The sequence below is a fragment of the Hippocampus bargibanti genome, linkage group LG06 (genome assembly GCF_051943395.1).
Source record: "Hippocampus bargibanti isolate YZ-2025 linkage group LG06, ASM5194339v1, whole genome shotgun sequence".
Taxonomy (NCBI): domain Eukaryota; kingdom Metazoa; phylum Chordata; class Actinopteri; order Syngnathiformes; family Syngnathidae; genus Hippocampus; species Hippocampus bargibanti.
The window spans coordinates 17,864,370-17,882,748 of NC_142739.1; the positions used below are offsets into that span (position 1 = coordinate 17,864,370).

The 18,379-nt window shown below is 41.5% G+C and overlaps 1 protein-coding gene across 4 annotated transcripts in view; it reads left to right on the forward strand.

Annotated features, from left to right (window-relative positions):
- Nucleotides 1–1,772: 1,772 nt before the first annotated feature.
- Nucleotides 1,773–18,379, forward strand: part of LOC148896643 (glutamate receptor ionotropic, kainate 2) — a 251,019-nt gene continuing 234,412 nt past the window's right edge. For 3 of the 4 annotated variants that reach the window (XM_088997801.1, XM_088997804.1, XM_088997803.1), the window contains exons 1-2: nucleotides 1,773–1,824; nucleotides 3,256–3,630. In XM_088997801.1, the coding sequence (XP_088853927.1) occupies nucleotides 3,531–3,630 (100 nt within the window). In that variant the 5' untranslated portion in view covers nucleotides 1,773–1,824; nucleotides 3,256–3,530. Of the gene's footprint in view, nucleotides 1,825–3,122; nucleotides 3,631–18,379 lie in introns of those variants that run through there. The other variant, XM_088997802.1, reaches the window with a different exon arrangement.

The following is an 18,379-nucleotide window of genomic DNA, read 5'->3' on the forward strand; positions in this document are numbered from 1 at the left end:
TACCCCCACTCCCCCCGGTATCACCTCATCAGCATAACGACCCTCATCAGCATTGCGAAAGTTGCCTAACCTGTTTTGCCTGAGCAGGCTATTGTATGAACGATCTATTTATCTTCCAACATTCTGTTGACCATTATAATAAAGAAAATGCGCTGATCAACATTGTTTGGGGGACGTTTTTTAGTCCTTATGGGGGCCAGGTTTGTGTTTAATAGTTGTGAGGGTTGTTGTAATCTTTGTATGACTGGGGTCACAACTGTGACAATCTTGAACTCAATTGTGGTCTTTTCTTTCTTTTATGACTGCAAAAGTGTACGCCGTAAAGGATATGTTTAAAAAAAAGCAAGATGTAGTCATAAAATTACAAAGGGATCCTGACCATCAACTACATGCGATTTACCACGCGACTTCATGGACAAAAGGACCCGCAACGTCATGTGCTGCTGGGAACCAATTTTTCAATGTGAAATGGGTTCATTCAAGAGTTGTTACACTCGACCCATACAGCAGATCAAAACATATTGTGATATCGCTGAAAGGACCAGAGAAATTCATTGTGCCACCGGGTTTGTGCTGCGCTTCGATCAGGGGTGGGCACTCCTAGTCCTGGAGGGCCACCTTCCTGCATGTTTTCCAAGTCTCCCTGTTACAATACACCTGATTCAAATCATCAGATAATCACCAAGCTCTGCGGAAGCCTTACATTGAACCTGCTCATTTGAATCAGGTGTGTTGCAACAAGGAGACTTGGAAAAAATGCAGGAGGGTGTCCCTCCAGGCCTACGAGTACCCACCCCTGGCTTAGGTGAAGGAGTGCTTTAAAGGACAACCGTCACTTTTTTGTTTCCTAACTGACATCAGAAAAAAACGTTTTATAGCATCTAAAATACCAAAAACATGCAATATGATATTTTTATTCAAATGCAAAACACCAATAACATTTTTATTGGTAAAGTGACTTAAAGTGTCTAAAAAGTACTTAAATTTGAAACCGGAAGTGGCCAATTTCAGAAGGTCCCGCCCCCTTGTTCGTGGAGTCACGGCAAGACGTCTTGCCTTGCTGGAGAATCAAAACAATGGCTTCAGATTCGGAGAATATGCTTTCTTGTTACGCATCCAGTTATGAATATGATTCAAATAGTTCTGAAGAGGAAAGTATAAATGTTTGCAATCGATTAAAAAAGGTTTTCTGGGTCGTTTTGATTGCTCAAGACTTATGTGTAGTGTCACAGAAAATGCAGAAGATGGCGGCAGAGCTCCGTTGGAAATAGTTTTGTTTTGCAGTTTGGACTTTTTTTTCAACAAATATCAAAGAGTTGTCTCGGTGTAACATACGATTCACCATTGCATTATTTATGTGTTTACCTTCTAATTTCACCATCAACACGGATCACCACGAAATTTTCAGACTAAACAAAGTACCGCAAAATGCATTGAGGTGATGCAAGGTATGTCCTTTCTCAGTCAGGGGCGTTCCTTCAGTGACGTAGGGTGAGGAGTCGTCACCAACTCAAAAACAAGACTTCCGGAATATTCAGCACGAGTCTTAAAACGTAAAATATAGCTATATGGGGTGGAATATTTGTAAAATACGCTCAGTCGAAGTCATTTGAAGCGATTTTAAAATTATGGACAAAACTTGCCTGGAGACGTCGGTTGTCCTTTAAGCAGTAAATCCCAGCGTCCGACAGGAGGCGCGTTTTACCCACGGCCGGGTAAAGCGCTGCTTTCCACATGCTACTGGTTCTGAAACGACTTTTCTCTCCCATCGAGAAACAAGCAACCACTTTGTGGTGTTCCGGTGCATCTTTCACGCTGATCAAGGTAAGTCATATACTGCAAACTTCACATTGCCTATACAATGTTCATCAACGTCATTTCTTTATCCCTGGTGGCACACCTTTTCAACCACATGCTTATCTTTTTTAATAATTGAAAGCACGGTAGCATTTTGAAATAATGTCTCTCTTGCGAGGGGTTTTGTGGATTTGGCACACGCGTAGCACACACAAGTATTAAAGTACATTTACGTGTGTCACCAAAAAGTCTTCACTTGTATGTCATTTTTTTTCTTGACATACTCTGACCTATAGTGAATTTGGCGCTACTTGAACACGTTGCCGTTCATTTGTAAGGTAGAAAGACAACATAAATGCTTCCTGCATCCTGCTGGTGTATTTTATGAATGATCCGTAAATATTGACCATCGTTATTTATAGTACACGTGAGACGAGCTCCGAACTCAATAACTCCCAAACGCAATACATTTAAATAAACGTTATCCACACAATACAACTGGGTTTAGCTTAAACACTCCATGCAAACACTGCTATATAATGAACTGACCTCTGTTGTAACACAAAATAGCACTACAGATAAAAATGTAGAATGCACGTGTTTGCGTACAGGAATTTTCCACTTTGTTGGCCGTGTCTTGTTATTTTTTTCCAACTCGTGAAAGGTTTTTCCTAACATGAATGAACTATTTGACGTACACATTTATTGTGTCTTTTGCATTATTGGCGTTCATGTTTTGGAACAATATTTACAATTTTAAACGTAGCAATTGATTAAGGCAACAAAAGAAAGACTGAAAGCTATATATAGTTAATAATAAATAATAGTTATATAATTATATAATCATAATCAGTTGTTGGCCACATACATAACGAGGCTTCCGTTGCCATCATCAGTTTGTAACTTCCCTAAATAGGCAAACCACAGCAATGTCATGGCCGCATTCTAAAATAAAGTTCTAAGATCAGCGTTTATATTCGCAATAACTTTTCTAATTAATGCGCTGCCATTTGGATTGGATTGGATTTGCCTTTATTAGTCTCACAGTGGAGAAATTTACATTTCACAGCAGCAAAGTGATATTTATGACCCTTTTAGCATTTGTGTTTCCTGTACTCTATTTTATCTGAAGAAAAAGCAGTTGGAAATGTTAGAAAAGAAATGATGCCGTTCAATCTCGGACGCAATCAAACAGCAATCTTGTCTAATGCATCGACTGAAGCGGAGACTCGGCGAACCGCACGACCAATTTGAGGGAAAACAAATCGAGGTTATAACAGTGTGCAGAGCGTGTGAAGAGTGGTCAGTGGCAGACAGGAAACATATCCAAGCCTTTTTACATGCATTCTGTCACTATTAGCGATCTCCACTTCAAATGCTGCGCGGCAGTTCACACCGCCGCATGACTCGCCCCGAGTCTCCCCCTTCTTCTAAAGCAGCCTATGTCTATCCCCTCAGATGGATTCTTTCAAACTGCGTCCTGCGTAGCATGGATTCCCCTCCAGGTCCCACAACATCTCCCCCATCATCATAATCACCATATTTTTTTCAGCCAAGGACTATAATATTTTCTTCTTGGTGCAGTGAGCCGGACACGCTGTGCTTTTCTTTTTCTTTTTGCCTTATGGATGTAAGGAGGCAGTCGACCAACCTGCTGGAGTGAAAAAGAAAAACATACACCTGGGAAATATCCGCATTCTGGGAGTAACAATACTGCGCGGCGCACAAGCAACATGAAGATTATTTCCCAGTTGATGTCGCGCTGCAGGCTGCTACTGCTGCTATTACAATGTGTGGGATATTCTCATGGGATGCCGCATGTCTTGAGATTCGGTGAGCTGTTTCATATTAACCCTCATATTACCTGAAAAGTTTGCTTGATGTTTTGTGTCATGGTATCCCACCCCCCATGTTAATGTGATCACCTTTCCACATATGTATTTTTCTTTCACATGTGGAAGTTACAACACAGTTTTTCACAATGTTGTCAGATGATTTTTGTTGCTTCCATAGGATAAATATCTATTTTGTAAACCTTGTTAATTTATGATATATAGAAAGTGTCTATGGGGTGTAGAAATTAGGTGCAGACCAAGTTAAATCCCTGAAATTCAACTGGTATTCATAAATGTATACTTAGGGTCACTTGGGATATAGGTATCACTACCGTTTACTGATATTTACTCACATGGGTATGAGTAAGTGGAGTATACTATACTGTACATGTACGTTCAGTTGAACGGTATAGCATTGCTATCAACTCTGCAACCTGTTGCTATTTTAAAACTTTCACACTTGCTGATTCCATTTTATATGTGATAAAATCCTTTCAGACCAAGCAGCGCTCCATCTCGGCAAGTGTGTATTTCCAGAGTGAGCCACAGTATTGCCTCCCTACCTTTTCAATAATTTTAATGACATACTGTAATTCGTGGAGCTCGAAATTGCCAACTTTGTCTGAAGTGTGATTTTTTTTTACTTGTTCTTTATTTTGATGTTAGCCATTGAAATGTTTCAGTGTGATAAGAGCTTAATTTTTGGTAGCAAAAATGTGTAAATAGATGATTTGACAGGAGTTAGTGAATTTGTGTGCGCGTGTGTGTGTGTGTGTGTGTGTGTGTATGTGTGCAGTGTGTGCGCGAGTGTGCACGCCACTGCTTGTTTTACATATATCCCTTCTCTTTTCCTTATTTTTGAAGACACTTCAAGCAATTGCCAATTCACAAGCTGTATTACTGTCAGGGTTCCCTTGAGGGAAGCCAGAACTTCAGTATACCTTTCGCTATTGACAACTGTCATTTATTAATTGACAGACCTGTTTCTGCTTCTAACACTTCGGTTACTAATGGAATACGACATATTGGAGTTTTGGTGGCCGTAACAGTAAATAGATTTACGCCGACAGCTCAAAGTGTTTAGGAATGATTGGTATATCGCATCCTGATTGACATCATCAAACCCCACTGAAAAAAAAAGTCAAGTCAAAGTCAGCTTTATTGTCAAATATGCTAATATGCATGACATACAGCACAGATGAAATTAATGTCCTCTCGGACCCAGCGTGCAAGGCATGCAAGGCACTTATAACGTGGCTAAAAAAGACATACAATTGACAACAGACAATACATGTAATTTCTGTATGTAAAGTGAGGTAATGTCGTATGGAAAGTGAGGTAGTGACGTATGTAAAGTGAGGTAGTGACATATATAAAGTGAGGAAGTGACGTACATAAAGTGACGTAATGTCGTAATTACAAAAACAAACAACTAGAAAGGGTTGAAGTGAGGTCTTGTCTAATGAGAAATAACAAAAAATAGAGTTCAGGATGATCGTACAGCATGTAGCGTGTACTCAGAGTTCGGTGAGTGTGGCAGTGGGAAGGGGCAGGCTGGGCAGGGCTGGGAGGGAGTTGAGTCTCCGGACTGCCTGGTGGCAGAAACTGTCCTTGAGCCTGCTGGTCTTGGCTCGGAGACTCCGCAGTCTCCGACCCGATGGCAGCAGGCTGAAGAGGCTGTGGGAGGGGTGGGTGGGATCGCCAGCGATCCGGATGGCTCTGCGGGTGAGGCGGGTGTTGTAGATGTCCTGAAGGGGGGGAGAGAGACACCGATGATCTTCTCAGCTGTCCTCACGATGCGCTGCAGTCTTACGGCAGGACACGGTGCAGGCGCCGTACCACACGGTGATACAGCTGGTCAGGATGCTCTCTATGGTACCGCGGTAGAAGGAGGTCGTGATGGGGGTCGGGGCTCCAACTCTTTTGAGCTTGCGGAGGAAGTACAGGCGCTGGTGGGATCTCTTGGCCATTGATGCCGTGTTGTGGCTCCAGGACAGGTCTTTGGATATGTGCACTCCCAGGAACTTGGTGCTGCTCACTCTCTCCACTGCAGCACCGTCGATGGTTAGTGGAGCATGATTTTTCTTTGCCACAGTTGACAAATATTAACACCTTCCCTTGATCTTAGCACCCATGAGGACAATGATAGACGCCATCTAGTGATAGAATGAGAAACCCTCAGAAGGGGCCGCAGATGGATGATCAGGATGATCAGGCATCAACAAATATCGTGTGGGCAAAATTTGACACAACATTTAAATATAAAATGTTAGTTGGACAGCGATTGGCTACCAAACAATTCGCGAAGTCCCCCCACCTACTGCACGAAGACGGCTGGGATAGGCTCCAGCACCACCGCTTCCCTCGTGAAGATAAAGCGGTCCAGAAGATGAATGAATGAATGTTAGTTGGAATTATATAAATGTCCATTTAACAAGATGAAAATGCTACAAGGAAATGCTTTCTGAGAGTTCGTTCTCCCTCTGAACTGCTATTGAAACACGATTATATTCTGTAATTTGCCAAATTTCATGCCAGTTTTTACGCCGGGCGCACGTCCAAGCCTTTGGGTTTTTCAGTCGAACATGTTAGTTTCTCTCAATTCCATTTCAAAATAGTGATAATGGTACTGTCTCTGACCACCTGAAATGTATCCTTGCTATAATTGCAAATTATGTCCTAATTCTGTATTTAAAATATTCCTTTGACATTTAAGTCCAGCACTGTATGGATATAAAAAACTTTCAAATTATGATATTTTACAATATCCACTGAACTTTATTTCCATGAGTCGATTTACAGGAGTCTTCGATTTAGGAATCACATAAAATTCCACGGAGGGTCCCGCTATTCTACCAGCACTGTTATGAAGGTGATCGTCCAATGGTGTGGATGAGGACATTATTGCAGACTGCTATCACTATTGTCTCTTAAAAATCCATCTGTTCAGTATTAAGATAATAGTTGGCTGCATCATTCAGATGCTGGATAGCCGACTGTGGCCCAGCCTTGAATTTGTTATTTGAATGACTTAAAGTTTCATATGTTGTGTGTTTTTTTACTACGACAAAAACATTATGTACTTCAGGTCAATAAGCAATATGTTCAAAAACACAAAATATGCGAATTCTCCGTTCGCTTCCTTCCTTTCTTCATACATTTCAATTTTCAACTTAAATGTTTGTTTTCTTGGATTTATAGTGTGAGAAATATGAAGGTTTGAATGGTTGAACTTTGTGCATCCAACATGCAGCAGTCCTTGCACTGTGTCTGCCAATATGTTTTCCTTACCAGGTGATTTTCAGATACTTTTCTGCGGAAAAAAGACATGACAGACGCGCTCCTCTGGCTGATCTCCAGTTAAAGAATTACAAACTGCCAATGACTGCTGTCATTGGCAGAAAACTCTGATATTCCAGTCCAGTTAACATTAAATACATTCAATTTTGTGTGTTTTGTGTATAGTTTTGCTCTTTATTTGATGTTTTTTTAAAAGACGCTAAAGCTTAAAATGGTCACACAGTAGCAGAGAGTTAAACATTTTTTTTCACTCTAATAAATCGATGAGAAGGTTTCTTCAGCAGTCATCTGTACTTTTTGAAGGTGTCGGACGTTTCGCATCAGCATTACGGATGTTGCCTAACCTGTTTTGCCTAAGCAGGCTATTGTATGAACGATCCAAATTGAACCTCACCCCACCAGACCGGTTTAATGAAGGATTTAGTTGTTTTATGATAATCGCTTCTTTTACCCCCCTTTCAAACCATCTATGTTCTTTCGCTAAGATTTTAACGTCATTGTCATCAAATGAGTGGTTGCTAGCTTTTAGGTGCAAATGTACTGCCGATTGAGGCCCACTAGTATTATCCCTGCGATGTTGATAAAGTCTTTTTTTGAGAATTTGTTTAGTCTCCCCATTGGACTGCTCTTTACAATTTTCATTCTTGCAGTGTATTGAATAAACTACATTACTTTGTTTTGCATTTGGCAGCCTATCTTTTGGATGTACTAATTTTTGCCTTAAAGTGTTTATCGGTGAAATAAGTAGGAATTTTGTGTCGCCAAAGGACCCTTTGTAATTTTTCAGAAACTCCTGCAATGTAAGGTACTGCCACACCTCTCCTTTTTGTATCTTCAGAATTTTTGGTTTCATTCCCTATTCTTTCGTTCTGACATTTGTTAAATGACCACTGAGGGTAACCACAGTTTTTGAGTGCTCTCCTGATATGTTTTGACTCCTTTCTCTACCATCAACGCTTGTTGGTCTTAGTTTGTCCCTATGCTGGAGGGTTCTGATAACTCCTAGTTTGTGTTGTAAAGGGTGGTTAGAATCGAAAAGTAAGTTTTAGTCAGTGTGCGTAGCCTTCCTAAACACTTCTGTTTTTAGTGCTCTGTCCTCTTTTATAATTACTTTACAATCCAAAAGGGCTAGATTTAAATTTAAACTTTTGGTTAGTACCGCCTTTTCTGTCTCCAACAAATTTTTTTATCCAATTCTCCTTTGAAATCTGCTCATACTGTTGGGTCAAATGTTGTTCTTCCTGGTTCAGCTATTAACATATACAAATAACTAAACTACATACATATATGGACTTACTAATTGATAAGAATAAGTAGAAATGAAATAACATAGGATGTTTTAGCATGTGTATCAACTAGTTCTAACATTCCCTCCTGTTTACACATTAAAAACATCAGTACATGCATCTCCAAAACGGTTTTCAGCATGAACGTCATAAATAACTGTACAGGGAACCATTCTATACCATGGAGAAGGCGAAAAACCTCTGTCGTAACTTTACTGCTGTGAGATGTAATTTCTACATTGCGAGAGTAATAAAGGTAAATCCAATTCAATTAAAATAATGACGAGGAAAATTCCTTCTCGGCCCTCCGTTTGGCGGGAGCAACCACTCTCTGGCTATGGTTTACAATTCCAAATTACAACACAGGGTCCCCTACACACATTTGTTGGTACAAATCCCTCCTGTTGATACATGTGACCTACCATGGCTTAAACGAGCAACCATGGGGAACATGTATGTCGGTAAACATGGCTTGTCGTCGATTTTATACAGTCCGTCAGCAAGTTTAGCACCATCGTCCAATCACAGATCTTTTTCGGATTTCACGGCTAATGCTTGCATATCTTTTAATTCTGTGAAGGCTTTGTTGCCCTCTTCAGTCCACTGAATAGAGTCGTTCAGTGACATTTCGTCTTGGTAAATGAGTGTCAATAATGGTTGGGTGACTTGTTCATAATGCGGAATCCAAGTTCTGCATAAAATGTCATCATCTGTTTTTTCGTCTCGGTCTGGGCACCTGCAAATTTGCCTTTTTTGTGTCCTAGAAATACAACTTTGTTTTGATAAAACTGTAACTTATTCAAAGAAGCTTTGTTACCCATACTTTCTAGATTTTGGAACAAAGCGATTGATACAGTCTTGTTTTCACTCAAGACCATAGTGACCTTGTATGGTGTTAGTCCCTCATATAAATTTTTATTGGCTTAGAAATGGGTAACAATGTAACTTTCCCATCTGCTGATACCACAGAAATTTGTTGTCGACTCGGAGTGACACCTGGAATGGTGTCTCTTAACACTGATCTGCATGCACCACTATCACAAAGAAATTTCACATCCCTTTTCCCTATTTTTAGCCAATAATAAGGCTGTTTGTTTTCTGGCAAAGTTAAGGCAAATATATTCGTCAAATTTAAGGTTTCAACTGGGCTTATTGATTATTTTTCCCCATTGTCGACGTCAGTTAAGAAGCGTCAATCTCGTTGAGCTTCTTCCTGCCGCTCACCATATTGTTTGTTGTACGCCAGAGGTCTATAATCTTTCTTTTGTTTCTTTCTCCGTGAATTTGATTTACAATTCTGAGCAATATGTCCTAATTTTTTACATAGGTAGCATCGGTCGATATGTTGCCATCTCCTCTTTCTTCGACATTGGTACAACACACCCTCCGCATGAATGGCCCATTCTATGAGATCAACTAGCCTCCCAGATCGGTGCTGTACATAATGCTTACGAATGAAATCTATCTCTGGCGTCAAATTCTGTAGAAATATTTGTTTACATTGATTAATGTACGTTGAATCATCATCCGAAGATTCTTTTATACCGCTGTGATTTTTGTCAACACATTCTAGACGTCCTCGGAATGATTCAATATCTTCATCCTGTCGTTGTCTACATTGTTGTATAATGGCGAAATTGGGTGTCTTTTTCCATAATTTCCTGATATTGTCACACACTGCCCTTTGCTGGGCAGCCGCTTCCTCGTAAGACATGTTGACACCGGTTGGGGTCTTCCCAGTGTAACAGCCTTTCACTCTATTCCAATCATGACCAAGACATCGTCTGAAAATCATAAGTGTTTCCATTCCATTCAGTTGGTAAGAAGCACACAATTCCTCAAAAATTTCAGTCCAGGTTTCAGCATTCTCAACAAAATCACCTAATCCTTTGCACGCTTCAGCCACATCACCAGGGTCTGTAAACGAGAATTGTTCTGTCATTAATGTCAACTGGGTTAGGGTTCGCTACTTGGACCATGGGATAAATTTGACAGTCGCTATCATCATTCACCTTAACATGATGCAATTGTTCAAATGGATACAATTGTTCAGAGCATCCTGTCTTGCTTCTGGTACAATAAACACACACACACACACACACACACACACACACACACACACACATGCACACACACATGCACACACACACACACACACACACACACACACACACACACACACACACACACACACACACACACACACACACACACACACACACACACACACACACACACACACACACACACACACACGCGGGCGCCCGCTGTTCTCGCCTCAGGGACCCCTTTGCTCCCTTGGCGGTCGTAAAAAATCAACCCCCTCCTCTTCTGCTCTTCTTCTTCTGCCTGAGGCAAATTTCCAGACTTCTTTGTCTACACTATACAAAGATATATAAATAATACAAGGAAAGGAATTAAAGTTTGTAGTTATTGTCCAATTCTGTCGCTCTTCCAGACAATCCACAGCTGCAGCTGCTTTTTTTTGCTAATTCATTAATTAGCATTCGGCTGAATGCAATGCAATGCACCCCACTTTAGCTTCCAGATTCAAACGAAAAATCAGGAGCCCCCCACAATAATGTGTCCTCCGTGACAATTACGACTCTAGTTCCTTCTTGAACTTGAGGTTTTTTTCGTAAAAGCACAGGTATTCTGCTAATTAAATGAAGCCCCCCACAATAATGTGTCCTCCGTGACAATTACGACTCTAGTTCCTTCTTGAACTTCAGTTTTTTTCGTAAAAGCACAGGTATTCTGCTAAGTAATCCATATTAATTAGCAGCAGAATGCAATGCAATGCACCCCACCCTGGAACTTTAGCTTCCAGATTCAGACAAAAAATCAGAAGCCCCCCACAATAATGTGTCCTCCGTGACAATTACACCTCTAGTTCCTCCTTGAGCCGGAGTTTTTTTGTAAAAGCACAGGGTTAAGGCAAAAATTAGTGCATCAAAAAGATAGGCTACCAAATGAAAAACAAAGTAATGTAGTTTATTCAATACATTGTAAGAATGAAAATTGTAAAGAGCAGTACATTGGGGAGACTCCACAAATTCTCAAAAAAATACTTTATCAACATCGCAGGGATAATACAAGTGGACCTCAATCGGCAGTACATTTGCACCTAAAAGCTAGCAACCACTAATTTGACGACAATGAAGTTAAAATCTTAGCGAAAGAACATAGATGGTTTGAAAGGGGGTAAGAAGCGATTCTTGTAAAACAACAAAATCCTTCATTAAACCGGTCTGGTGGGGTGAGGTTCAATTTGGATCGTTCATACAATAGCCTGCTTAGGCAACATAGGATGAGTAATGCTGATGAGGTGATACCGGTGGGAATGGGGCAAATAGGCCAGTCGTTAGTCAGGGATGTAGGAACAATCAGTGGGGCCACAGGGAGTGGTCCTCTGCTCCCTCCAACCTGAGAGTAGGGACCTATCATAGCTGTGTCCGGCTCCGCCATGTCTGGACATTAGGGATATATAAATAGGGCCGATACGACAAGTCAGACTTTAGTTTGCTGACGAAGCCTCTTGGATAGGAGGCGAAACGTCCGAAACCTTCAAATTTGTACAGATGACGGCTGAAGAAACCTTCTCATCGATGGACAACTCCTGTACGACTGAGAGCTTACACAGACATATATGGGCTTACTAATTGATAAGAATAAGTAGAAATGAAATAACATAGGATGTTTTTAGCATGTGTATCAACTAGTTCTAACATTACCTAACTTTTCCTTTGTTTACAAGTAGCTGTGATTGTTTCGGTAAAAGTAATTTTTGAAATTTACCCTTTTGTCTCTCTGGTTTTGCTGTGGTGCCTCATGTATCCGGATTTGGTAAATTCACACACTTCCTGATAGATTTTGTGGGTAAGTTCAGTTTGTAATTGTTGATAATAAGTTTATATTTCTGACTGTTTGTTTTTTATCTCTATGTTAAGTCTCCTAATTCGCATATTTAGTATTTTCCTAGTATAATTTTGTTGCATTTTATCGGTTAAGTATCCGGATTGCAAGGGTGCTTGCTTCAAGCATTTAGGAAATAACCGGCTCTGTCTACATCTAAGATTGAATCTGAGGTGGTTCTTTAAGTCAGCTAATTTAAAAGTGGCCTTTTCTAAGTTACGTACCAGCAGAAGGATGTCTCTCCCAAAGTTGGCGGCAATACGTCTGTGTAAGCTCTCAGTCATACAGGAGTGGTCCATCGATGAAAAGGTTTCTTCAGACGTCATCTGTACTTCTTTGAAGGTGTCGGACGTTTCGCTTCTTATCCAAAAAACTTCGTCAGCAAACTGAAGTCTTACTGGTAGTTTAGGCCCTATATGTATCCCTACTGTCCAGACATGGTGGTGCTGGACTCTGCTATGATAGGTGCTTGGGGAGTAAAAGAAGCGAACAGACGTGTACTGTATTCCGCCAGTGAATTTACTTTGACCTAGAGTACTTATCCTATTTTAACTCAAGATGCCAAATTACTGTGTTAATCACAATTAATTTCACCCATTTGGCGTGTGGTTTTAATTGTGTTAATATAATCAGATTAATTCAAGCTAATACACATTGTCTGTTGATGAAATAGAAAATTAACCTTGACAAATATTACAAACCCGGAAATGGTCAGTGCGTGTGTGAGTGTATATATGTATATATTCTTTTTACGATCTGCTTATTCTCACAAAGATCACAGGGGATGCTGGAGCCTGTCCCAGCGGTCTTTGGGCAGTAGGCGGGGGACACCCTGAATTGGTTAGCAGCCAATCGCAGGGCACACAGCGACAAACAACCATCCACGCTCACATTCAGACAAGGGGACAATTTTGAGTGTTATCGAACATGAACATGTTTGTCGTGCGTCGAGACAGCAAGCAGGTGGAAAGAGGATAAAAGTTCACTCAGCTAGATGCAGGAAGGGTATTGTGAGTTTTCTTTATTTGAAGTTGATATCAGTTTTCGGCAGACCCCAGGTAACACCGCTCTCCAGGTTGTCCTTTGTCCCACTTCTTCCTCCTCCAAGAGACTGGCTCAGTCTAGTTTTAAAGGTGCTTCACCTGAGCTTCTGGCCAATCAGGTCCCAGCGGCAATTGGCCATTCCCAGGTGGTTGCAATCACCTTCTCAGAGTCAATTAGTGGTCACCCAACTCAACTATTTTGGATGGGGAGAAATGCGCACCTTTCTCCCATCCAAAATCCATGAAACACAAAATTATTTAACATTTCTTTTAGCATCATGACATCATTCACCCCCTCTCCTCAGAGTTCAGACATTCTTGTCAAATAATCAGCAGTAACATTTGTTGTCAGGGCAGAGAATGTCATATGTGACAGGTCCTATTCTCCTAGTCACAGCGTATGGGCCCTGCCACTTTGCCAGTAGCTTACTTGATCCCATAATCAACAATATTAACACCTTCTGTTCAGGGTGCCAATCTCTCCCTGATAAATTCTTGCTGTTATTCTCGCTGGAGATCCTCTTCCAGCTTCTGACGTTCTGCATCTTCCGTTTCTTTCTGCAATTCTGGGTTCATAAACCATGGGAATCGCAGCTTGTCTTGGATGATGAAACTCTGGAGGTTGGGCATGTTAGGTAACCCAACTTGGGAGTTTCTTGTGCGGGAGGAAGGTTCGTTGGCCTGGATGTTCGAGAGTCAGTGCCCTGGGGCTGCGGTCCCAGAGGAGGATAATGTTGACTAGATCGACTGTCAAATGTCCATTCTTGCTTGTTGGGTGCATCTGATCTCTTGATCTGTTCAATCAACATCACCTCTTGTCTGAGTCTTAGGCTTCACCACTGGTTCCATCTCACTCTGCTCAGTTCCACCCTTGGCTTGGCAACTGTCAGACGCCTCATGGAAAAGAAGAACGGCATCTTCTTGGGGCAACTCAAGCTTCTGGTTTCCTTGATCCCCTTCAGAACTCTTCAATCCAGTTTGGTTGGCCCGTGCTACACAACTTCTTACTCGTCCCACCTTCTTCCTCTCGGCTTCCTCTTACCAACTTTCCACCTGCTTGCTGTCTCGCCGCACGACAATTGGATGAAGTGGTGGGATCGTTACGCCTTGCTGAAGTGGAAAGGATAAGAGGAAGCCGAGAGGAAGAAGGTGGGACGAGTAAGAAGTTGTGTAGCATGGGCCAACCAAACTGGATTGAAGAGTTCTGAAGGGGATCAAGGAAACCAGAAGCTTGAGTTGCCCCAAGAAGATGCCGTTCTTTTCCATGAGGCGTATGACAGTTGCCAAGCCAAGGATGGAACTGAGCAGAGTGAGATGGAACCAGTGGTGAAGCCTAAGACTCAGACAAGAGGTGATGTTGATCGAACAGATCTAGAGATCAGATGCATCCAACAAGTAAGAATGGACATTTGACAGTCGATCTAGTCAACATTATCCTCCTCTGGGAACGCAGCCCAGGGCGCTGACTCTCGAACATCCAGGCCAACGAACCTTCGTCCCGCACAAGAAACTCCCAAGTTGGGTTACTTAACATGCCCAACCTCCACAGTTTCATCATCTAAGACAAGCTGCAATTCCCATGGTTTCTGAACCCAGAATTCCAGAAAGAAGCGGAAGATGCAGAACGTCAGAAGCTGGAAGAGGATCTCCAGCGAGAATAACGGCAAGAATTTATCAGGGAGAGATTGGCACCCTGGACAGAAGGTGTTAATATTGTTGCATATGGGATCAAGTAAGCTACTGGCAAAGTGGCAGGGCCCATACGCTGTGACTAGGAGAATAGGACCTGTCACATATGACTTTCTCTGCCCTGACAACAAATGTTATTGCTGATTATTTGACAAGAATGTCTGAACTCTGAGGAGAGGGGGTGAATGATGTCATGATGCTAAAAGAAATGTTAAATAATTTTGTGTGTTCTGGATTTTGGATGGGAGAAAGGTGCACATTTCTCCCCATCCAAAACAGTAGAGTTGGGCGACCACTAATTGATTTAGACTGATTGAGAAGGTGATTGCAACCACCTGGGACTGGCCAATTGCCTTCTCAATCAGTCTAAATCAATTAGTGGTCGCCCAACTCTACTGTTTTGGATGGGGAGAAATGTGCACCTTTCTCCCATCCAAAATCCAGAACACACAAAATTATTTAACATTTCTTTTAGCATCATGACAATGTTATCAACACCCAACAAGCCTATTGATTATCCATGCCTCAAAACCAGCTTTTCTGTCTGGGGATGAATTGAAACGAGACGTGAGCAAGCAGCTTTCAGAGCACTGTGTGCGCATTTGTGTCTTTGTGTGTGTGGGTGAGTGTGAATGAGGCTGTGTGTATGCGCGTGCGTGATTTTGAACGGTATTTTGGACCATTCCAGCAGAGATTGTTTTCCCCAAGGGCCTGTGTTGAAGAGTAGCATTTCAAGTCAGCTGAACCTGCCGCAGATCACAGTCTCTTTTGAAGTAAGGGATGAAATGCAAAATACAGTCTTTAGTCCAGATGGAAGCACAAAACAAAGCTATCCACACATTATGAATATACAACATTATCAGTTGGGAAACGTTATCAGTTGGTCGTTCGTAACTTCAGAATGACCAGGCCAACACTTTCACCCTAAACACAGTTGTACCTTAAGATGTCAAGCAGCGTAGGGGAAGCAGTCACTGAAATCACTACTGACTTTGCTTGGGGAGGAAAGGTTCAATTTCAACCACAGAACAAACTGGAAACTAATAGATGCATTTTTTTGCATCTGAAAACTGTTGACTTTCCCATTAGCAAATCACTGAACGTTCAACTGTTCAGGACCATTTCACAATGTGTTCCTTGACTGTGCACATTTAGGAATTGGAACTGTAAGCAAATGAAAGCAATGTGAATTTCTTGTGCTGTAAAAAATTTCATCTTACCCAAAACATTATCTTAAATCCACGGTGCAGTATTACACACGGGCTGATTTGACATTAAAACATGTGTTTGGTTGGCAACCAAAATGTTGAAAGACGCATATTGGACCAATTCTGAGGAGCAGGAGTGGCCGACTTTTTTGAACGAAGATCTATTTTTCCATCCCGTGATTAACCTGTTACCGCAAGTGTATACACACACATTTACACGTGCATGCCATATACCGTATTTTTCGGATTATAAATGGCAGCTTTTTTCATAGTTTGGTCGGGGGTGCGACTTATAAATCGGAGCGATTTATATATGCTTTTTTATTACTGTATATCATTTCACATGTTATTTTCACATTAAACCGCAAGAGCGCGCTCTGGGCCTGTGCTGCTATTGTGGTTTTGAAACATCTGTGAGCCGTCAAAATCTTTGAGCGCAGAGACAGTAGCCTACACATTCCTATAACAGGTGTTACAGGGAAATCTGTGACTCGTCAGAATCTGTCGTCCCTGCGGTCGCGGTTTTTGGAGGGTCAGATTTTTCTGTAACACCTGTTATTTATAAAAACAACTGAGAAGGGCTGAATAAAAATGGCACAGAAAAGAAAGTCATATTCTGCAGTTTACAAGCTGCAGATAGTGAAATATGCAGCCGAAAACGGCAATCGAGCAGCAGAAAGAAAGTTTGGAGTGAGCGGAAAAACTTGTAAGGGACTGGCGAAAAGCAGAGGTTACGCTTACTGAAATGAAAAAAAAAAAAAAAAAAGCTAATCGCGGGCGAAAAGCTAGGTGGCCGCAGTTGGAGGAACGAGTTCACGCATGGGTGCTCACGGCAACCGGGAGAATGCGCCATGCAACTTTCCTGGAAGTCATTGAATGGATCGACAAAGCATGGCTTCAGTGAAAACCGAAACCATCCTGTCGGGATTCAGAAAGGCTGGAATAATTGGAACTGCAACTGACGATGAGTCTGATGTAAGCGACGTAGAAGAGGAAGTGGCGACTTTTCTACCTGCCGAGTTGGGGGAGTTATTTAAAAGTGACACCGAGGATGAAGATTTCCTTGGATTTGGTGATTTGGAGTAAAACCTGATATTTTGGTAAACTTGTTAGCATGTTCTTTGTGCTAGAGTTATCCGAATAACATTTGTAAAAGACTGTTCTGGGTTACCAAAAAGGAGGTGTGTCCATCGGAGTTGCGTAGAGCGAGAGCTGCGGTGTTTTGTTGGAAAAAAAAAGAAGTGAAACGGAGCCTGATGTTCTCTATTTTATTTTAATTTAATTAATTTATTTTAAATTTATTTTCAAGATGAGATGTATGTTGTTTGGTGTTGGATTTTATCAAATAAATTTTCCCCAAAAATGCGATTTATTGGCTGGTGCGACCAGTGACGTGCAGTCAGTGGAGGCAGGGGAGGCAGTGCCTCACCTGTCATCATGGAAAGCTGTCATGGAAATATCAAATGAAAAAATAAATTAAACAGTTATATGTATTTAGTGATTTGTACTTTAAAGTTCTCGTCCATTTAACTTCACCGTTTTAGGATTTTTTTCAAAATCGCTGAATTTTCACATTTACCGTTCAAATACTAAGTAGAGACGAGCGGTGAGGCAGCAGACGGCTGAGCCTCACCATGGATTGCGCAATCACTATGCTTACGGTGCTGGCTTGCTCTGCAGTGAGACCGCATTGCTGTCCTTCTGCATATCGCTATTAAAGCGTTCAAACACGTTTAGTATATGAACTAAATTTCTACAGTTTAGCTGGTGTATATAATGTAGACTCATTGTACATTATAAACACTGTACTACAGTGTTTATTTTGTTTTATTTTTATCAAAACGCTGTGTGTAGGTGAGGCAAACAGTTCTCCCGCCTCATGACAGGCAGGGGGCGCTTGTGATTCCAGAGATACTTCTTACTCCACGTCTGCAGAATAATAGAATTAGAGACAGAAAGCTACAGTAAACAGTTCGCAAGTAAAGTGCAACCCTGCAGTCATTTTTTTCGTGTTGCTTGGCCTCACTTTCAGAATGGAGGATTACATATCTAAATTGAAAGAATTTTCTAAACTGGACTTACAATCGAAGCAGGAGGTAATAATTAAAGGAAGACCAACACCGGAGCTAAAAGGTTTGCTTCAGACAACGGGACACAATACTCGCTCTTTTCAGGCGGACTGGTACACACGAAAAGGCTGGCTGTGTGGATGTCCAGCAAGAAACCGCCTTTTCTGCTTTTTCTGCCTTCTGTTCTCAATTCGTGACAATGTCTGGACTCAAATGGGATCTTGCGACCTGAAAAAT